Consider the following 7,600-nt stretch of genomic DNA (forward strand, 5'->3'; position numbering starts at 1 on the left):
GCCAGGTCCCAAACTTTGGCGGCAGAATAGCAAGGACATGTTCACTGCATTCCGTTCCCATGCTGCATGATCTGCACAGGTCATTAGCGGTAGCTGCGGTTGGCCAGTGCCGTGTTGGTACGATCTGGGGCTCACATCGCCCACGCGCCATCCATAACTGCAGTAACGTGCATCCGTCTGCATCGCTCTCACCACGCTACCCTGTCCCCAGACGGTATCGACTCGATAGCTGCAGCCAATATCCCGGCTGGCTTATCCACTACCCCGGTTGGTCCTAGCATCTTCGGGTCTCAAACAGCGAAGAGCTCCATGACCATGTCCCTGGCGGTCCGTCACTGCACGCCACTGGCATGATAGCTGGCCTATTTTGAAGCCGCGGTCGCTTCCCTTCGGAACCTCTTCTTACAAGGGCGTCCTGGTAAGCTCTTGACTGGCCGAGCACAGGTCCCGCTGTCGCCCGCCCACCTCCACCTCTGTTACCCGGTATTATCGTATTTATTGCTATTGCCCTTTGCCTTCGCGACCAGGCAATCCAAGCATTGTCCGCTGCGTGCTCGGTGTCGATTGCGCTCACAAGGTGCCTGCGCCGCATGTCATAAACCCTGCGGCTGTAAGTTCGTCCCGTCTTGCCCCTACATACCCTTTCCCCATGCACTGCTGCCTTTATGTTTCGGTTGTAATTCATAAGAAGCCGGAGAGAGCTGTGCTTCATCTCCAGGCGTCAACCCTGCACGGACTGGTGGTTCTTTTGGCATATTTCTTCCAGACTGCAATAGCCCGCAGCAAATATTCCGGTGCAGGCTAGCCCACGCGCAATCACACTCTTGTTCGTTGGCAGCCTTTCCCATTTTGTCCCCCCTTCCATACCCTTGTACGCACGACCAGACGATCATTAGCTGATGCCCTATTTGCATCAGTGTCACAGCTCAGGCATCGCCTTGGTCCTTCAAAGGGTTCAGGTAGTTCCAAGCTCCTGCTGTCCCAGAAATCTTCATATGGCCGATTGAGAGGGTGCACCGTGGAGGTTATCCCGTTTCAATCGCCGAACATCACAATCTCCATCACTTACTATGCTCCTCAACATGAGTCGTCCGGCTCGTATACCCTCACACTCAGGCCCTCCACCGTCCTACGGTTCCTACCCGCCACACCATGCTTCAGCCTCTCGACCAGAAATTATTGCACCTGGCCACCAAGTTCGTCCTGCTGACTCCACTGGCAACCAGAGCAATGCTCAGCAACTGCCGAGTCTTCGTACGCTCTTGGAACCAGAGCTGCTCGACAAGAAATCCTCCGATCCACCACCATTGAGTGCGTCTGGTAATCAGCATCCCTATACACAGGGTGGACGCTACGGATCTTCCAGTCCGACGTTGAAACGGCGACACGAACACGATAGCCACTTCCATGGCTACCCAGAGCACAATACCGTGGCTTCACAGTCGCTCTATCACCATCGTCAGTCGCTTCCGACCACAACCGCTACTCCGTCTACTGCCTCGTCAACATCCAGCTCCGGATTCGGTATGGGTCGACTAGAACTCCAACGCCGCGAAAGTTTTGTCCATCCTTCGCAGCATGACCTGGCTGGCAACGGGCACCGGCAGCCTTCACTGGCGTCTGATTCGGCGGGCTCAATCATGGGCCAACAGGAACTAGGATTCGATCCGAGCAGGCCTGTGAGAATGCGACGGCTCGATGGCTCCTCACGCGCACCGATGCAATCTTCCCGATGTGTTGGCCAGCGTGACATACCGGGCGAAGGTCTTTGTTACGTCTATGAGGATGGCACCTATTGCCGTGCCATTATAGATGGCGAGGCAGTCAACCCCTCATGGGGCATCACCAAGGCAGGCAAACCTCGAAAACGCCTTGCACAGGCCTGCTTGACTTGTCGCGAGAAGAAGATCAAGTGTGAGCCGGGGTATCCAAAATGCCACCAATGCGCAAAGTCGCAACGAGTGTGTCGAGGGTAAGTGGACTTTTTTTTTCCTCGTTCAGACTATATCGTGTCTTTTTATTGTGGAGGGAGACAAGCGCATTAGCTTGGGAGCCGAAGCATTAAAGCGTGTATCACTTGTTGACAAATGTTGACCCTCGGCAGTGGAATTAACCAGAACAATGTATCCGGCGAGACGTCTCCATCAGGTTCCGCTCCGCTATATAAACATCCATCGTCTGAAGTGCTTAGTCCTTCAGCGGCTACCGAGAGAGCCAGAGCGATTGGAGAACCACGAGAACCACGAGAATCCGCCATTGATCCTTGGAACATCAATACTCCTTATAGGCCACGGAAAATTCGATCAACTGCCATTGGAAACAAGAGAGACATGTCAGTACACTCGTACGACTCAGATTGGAGTGGCTCTGCAAATGAACAGGTCATGGAGGAATTTGGACGCGGCTCGTACTCTGATCCCCTTGCGCTTCAATGGGAACAGGACCCTTTTGAAACTGACCCCAGGATCACGATGGATTTGCTGGAGCTCTATTTCGGCCATGCCGGCCGCGCAACATACAACATATTTCCACGTCGGGCATTCCTTAGGTGGGTGGAGACAAGTCGTGATAAGAGTCAAGACCACTTGATGCTCCTCTACTCGATCCTGGCAATGGGATCCGCTTTTGCAGCGGATCCAGAGCGAAGATCGCTAGGCAAGAGATTTGTTTCTGTTGCTTCATATGCGGCTGAAAAACGCTTCGGGAAATTCAGTCTACAGTTATGTCAGACGCGGTTGATGCTTGCGTTATATTTTTTCGCCAAAGGCAAGTCACAGGAGGCATGGGACTACTGCGGAGCTGGCCTACGAGCCATCAGCGCACTGAAGCTTAACACAGAAGATGGCATCAAAGACCTCGCGGACAGTAATGCCAACCCTGACTACGGTTTCGACCGCCAGACCTTTGAAGAATGCTGCCGACGTACCTTCTGGTCTGGACTACTGATGGATGTAAGTTACGACATCATCATCAAGGACCCGGCACCCGTTGACTTGACATCCCCACAGCGATACAACGGCTTTTTTGGGGGGACTTTGTTTGTTTTCAGCATGGAAGACGCCTTTGTTCGGCTCCCATGTCTGGACAGGATGTACGAGTCATCGACTCCATCCGACACGCCCTTCTTCAGCGAAGAGCTTCTCAGTGGAAGAGGGGCACCTATCACCATCTTGGGTCATATGGCACACTTGTGTCTAATCTCAACGCTGTGGGGTGAGGTGCTGACCTTCACTGGCCGTGCTGCTCGGCGACCCGACGCTGGATACGAACGGCATTACGAAACTTTCTACGCAAAGACTTACGAGAAACTGGATGCTTGGCACGCCATGCTTCCCGAAAACCTGCGTTATACCATGCAAAATCTCGATACGAGTATCATTGAAGGATATGCAGGTACCTTCATATCGATACATGCTCTGTATTGTGCAGCAACGATTCGACTGAACCGACACGTCCGCATCAATGCATTGCCAACAGACAAAATATGCCGGAACCTTAAGCAGGCCTTCTTCATGGCCTCCAATTTCCTCTCCATGATGCACTCAGTAGCCAAGGTCAACCGTCAGCAGCGTCTTCCAGCGGCCGCAGCATCCGAGTTTTTGTTCTCAACACCGTTCCCTGGTTATGCGCTCATGCTTTCTGTTGATGTCCTCACCTCCGCAGGTCTCTTCTCGACTTTACCAAAGTTGATTGAGACATTGAGCACCACCCTTTCGTGTATCGATGAACTAGCAAGCTTTTGGTCATCGGCAAAAACACAACAGAAGGCAGTGTCACAGCGTATCAAGCAACTTGCCGAAATGGCCGCTTCAGAAGGACAAAGTGTCAGGAACAGCGGTCATGGAAACTTCTGGAGAACCACCAACAGTCTGCAGACTTCCTTTGCAAACGACGATGCGCTGTACAAGACCGATGACCAGTTGCTGTTTGGCGTTGTTGGTCAGCTTACAAGCTAGTTATCGCTCAGCAGTGCAAACTGATGGCACAGCTAATACAACCACCAGACACGGGTTGTCTTTTCGACATACACAGCAAACATAGAGGCACCAGATGCTCGTAGCCTGCATCGGAGCCTTGAGGTTCGGATAAAGCGTGAACATGGTCCGCTCGAAACTTGCCGCTGTCACATCTCGGTTTTCGCATGTTTCATTCATGCACACTCTAGCGAACTACTTTTCTTGTATTTGGGTTGAAACCAAGCCTTAGAAGTTGCGAGAAGCAGTACAGACAAACACTCGTCTCGAATGCGTATCGTGTCATCGAGCAATCATGATGAGACTCTCTTTCTGCGATTGCAATGTTCAGCTACTTTGTAATTGTACCGTTCTTTTGTACATCATTGGAGCATTTGGAAGGCGTTATCACAATCGGGTTTTGGATAGGACAAATGGGGTTCATGGATGCAACCTCAAAATATGAATAGCCAACGACAAATTACGTATCAACCCGGCTCCCGGTCATCTACTCTTAGTGGTAGTATTATATAAGAGGTGCTTGTAGGAACACTGCAACACCATGATTATCCAAGCACCCAACGGGTCTGAACAATTACAGCATCATGACAACTTGAAAGCGTCTACTCAAACCGAGGCCTGATCCATCGTTTGATTTACACAAGAAGGCCACTGGTGGAGTGAGGCTCATGCGAATCCAGGCATCCATCGGGAATACCCACGCTTGGGGCAAGACAGCGTGATCAACTCTGCCTGTGGTATCACCTCACACGGCACGTTTCTTGCCTTTGTTGCACCATGGCTTATGGGGACAGAGGCTAGTATCCGTACCTTGCACCTCGGGTGCTACCTCCCACGCTGGACTGCAACCAACAACCAGCGAAGCAAGGTTGAACCATGCGGGGTTCCGCTCGGCCTAACAAACCATGAGAGTACATATGAACGTGCTTTACAGCCTCTTTCAGGTCTCAGACTTTGGTCGAGTGTGTCAACAGCGCCAATAATTCACAGCTGACCCAAGTCCTCGTCCCGAACTGACGCCAGCGCATGCGAGATTTGTCAACATTGACTGGACGCCTGTTGAATACGGGTGAGAGCTAAATGTCTGAATCGAGCAAGTAGACGATTATGACGACATGCACACATATGCAAGTAGGTGTACCGGTTCTGTGCTCAGCTCGTGCATTGCGCCGACGTGTGGCTTCGGCCATCATCATGTCTACCGGATGATCCCTGAGCTAAGCGAGGAAAGTACCGGGTTTTGACCTGTGATGTGCGCGCATTGCCATCCGGCCTGCGCTCATTCGCTTAGACGTAGATCATGATAGAGGCTGAAGATAGGGGGCCATTGGCAAGTTTCCGATAGTACGCCACTCCAATACCGTCCGGAGCGTGCCCGAGTCTTCTGACTTGCGCGGACTGTGCTGACAAGATAGTTTGACGGGGTCGGTGCCAGAACGTTTGAAGACCATGTATGGTAATCCCAGTACACGCGTTTCGGAATAGAGGCTCCACAAAAACCCGACGCTCGGGCATGATCAGTGGTACCCCGTCATCGATTACAGTTATTGATCCAAACTTAACGACAAGACTACCTTGCTTTGATAGGCCTGAGAGGGGAAAGTGAGTCAAGTTCGTGTTGAGAGTAAATGCCCCTGAGCAAAGAATCGGTTTACCCACGAGCGAAGGCGAGAAGAAAAGCCTGAGCAAGCGAAAATCACTGCAAACATGCTTTACTGACACTTTCTCTGCTTCCGAGTATGTAGGTCCCGAGATTTTGGGTGGGCGGAAAAGGACAAACGCCAGTGATACTGGGCCAATGTGCCGGCTCGGCAAACCTTCGATGCAACCATAACCACTTGATCGTCGAAGACCATCACCAACCAAGCCAAAGAGAGAGAAAGAGGAAGGAAGATGGGGAAAAGCAAACATTCGCATCACCCATGCCCATATCAAACCTTTTTGCTGCCCAAATGAAGAATCAAAGGGGGGTAATCATCCCCCATTCACAACCAACACATCTTCACTTTCCCTTTCCCATCTACTCACTCAAGATGCCACCCGTCCGTATCCCCCGTATCCCATCCCTCCACCTAGACGCCTAACCCCCAACCTACCCAAACTTCAACCACACCAAGAAAAAAACAGGGCAAACAAGGCCACCCAAATCTTTCCAACAAAACTCACTTAGAAATGCACACTAACAGCCTACATGGAACATCCCACTAACCACTACCACCCTCTTGCAGCCCACCGTCTTCTCCCCCCTCCTCTCCAAAAAAAAGAAGGTGGTCCATAGCGCCCAAAAACTCTAAATCCCCGCAAAGAAACAAAAAACAATACTAGAGCAAGGAAAGAAAGAAAAAGGGAAATGGGAAAAGAAAAATAAGGCTAGCTTACCCACCGGACCGGCCCTAACCAAGTGCACTTACCTTTTTATTTCTTTTTTTCTCATTTGCCTGCTTTATTTTCTTCTTCTGCTTACTTACTTTCTTTCTTTTTTCTTTCTTGAAAACCTTGCTACGGGTACCCGTCAGCAACCCCCCCCCCCCTCCGAGAAAAGGCCAAGGGGGAAGAAAGAAAGGGAAAAGGGCGGACGCGCGTGTGCCGGAGCCGGGGCCGGAGACTTGAGTGGCCGGCCGCTAAGGGAGAGGGCCGATTGAGTTTGCCTTTGGCTATGTAGGAGGTACTTGGGTGGAGGCTTGTTGATGGAGGGGGGGGGATGGGAAGCGGGTTGTTAGCATTGGGTTGTGGGGTAAGAGGAAAAGGCACGTGAGAGGTAGGATGTGTGTGGGTGTGGGTGTGTATGTGTGTACGGAGTAGTGTGCGCCGAATCTTCTATGTAGATTTACGCTATTGGATATGGAGGGCCGGGGGGGGGGGGAAATGGAGGAAGGAGGTTTGGCCGCGCGCCACTTCTAGAGCACAGTAGATTGATTGCGTAGATTGTTGTGTATGTATGGAAAAAAAAGTGGGGATTTGAGCTTAGGATACGTGTGTGTGTATGTGTATGTAGCTGAGTAGACAGACGGGTACGATGGAAATCGCCCATAGAGTACACACCTATGCATGTACACATAAACATACAATACAATACACGAGAAAGAGTACATCGCGAACCGCGGGAATCCCGGGGAAGAAAAAACCCACGGGAAGCTTCTCTTTCCCAACCCTACCCACGGCTTCCCCTTCCCCTTCCCCCTCCCTTCCCTCCCGCTCTACCCTCTCCTTCCTTCCTTCCTTCCTTCCTTCCCTCGCTCGCTCGCTCACTGGCCGAGCCAGCTGGCTGAACGAGGGCACCGCGCAAAATACTAAATCAAGTATAGCTCCCTTTCCCTTCCCGCTCAACCTTCTACTTCCCCCTTCCCTTCGCCGCCCGGTCTGGACTTCTTCTCCAACCAAGGCAACCGCGCAAAATACCAAATCAAGTATAGCTTCCTCTCATCCCACCCCCCTCCCCCCTTCCCCTTCGTTCTTCCTCCCCTTTCTCAGGATTCCAGCCTTCAGCCATCGGAGCTACCGACTTGTAATCGGAGATGCCGACTCGTCGGAGAGTTAGGCCGAGATGTGGAGGGCTGGAGGTAGAAGTTGGAGCGCTAAGTGGTGTGTGTGTGTGTTTGTGTAGGTTTGCTACCTGGGGGGCCTTG

General features: G+C 51.8%; 1 protein-coding gene across 1 annotated transcript; it reads left to right on the plus strand.

The window, feature by feature from the left end:
- Positions 1-1,082: 1,082 nt before the first annotated feature.
- On the plus strand, positions 1,083-3,956 carry COCMIDRAFT_8650 (uncharacterized protein; the record flags this gene model as incomplete). The annotated part of the gene is made up of 2 exons (XM_007693608.1): positions 1,083-1,972; positions 2,105-3,956. The coding sequence occupies 2 exons, from the start codon at positions 1,083-1,085 to the stop codon at positions 3,954-3,956; spliced, it is 2,742 nt and encodes a 913-aa protein (XP_007691798.1).
- Between the last annotated feature and the right edge of the window lie 3,644 nt (positions 3,957-7,600).

The sequence above is a fragment of the Bipolaris oryzae genome (genome assembly GCF_000523455.1).
Source record: "Bipolaris oryzae ATCC 44560 unplaced genomic scaffold scaffold_173, whole genome shotgun sequence".
NCBI classification, from domain to species: domain Eukaryota; kingdom Fungi; phylum Ascomycota; class Dothideomycetes; order Pleosporales; family Pleosporaceae; genus Bipolaris; species Bipolaris oryzae.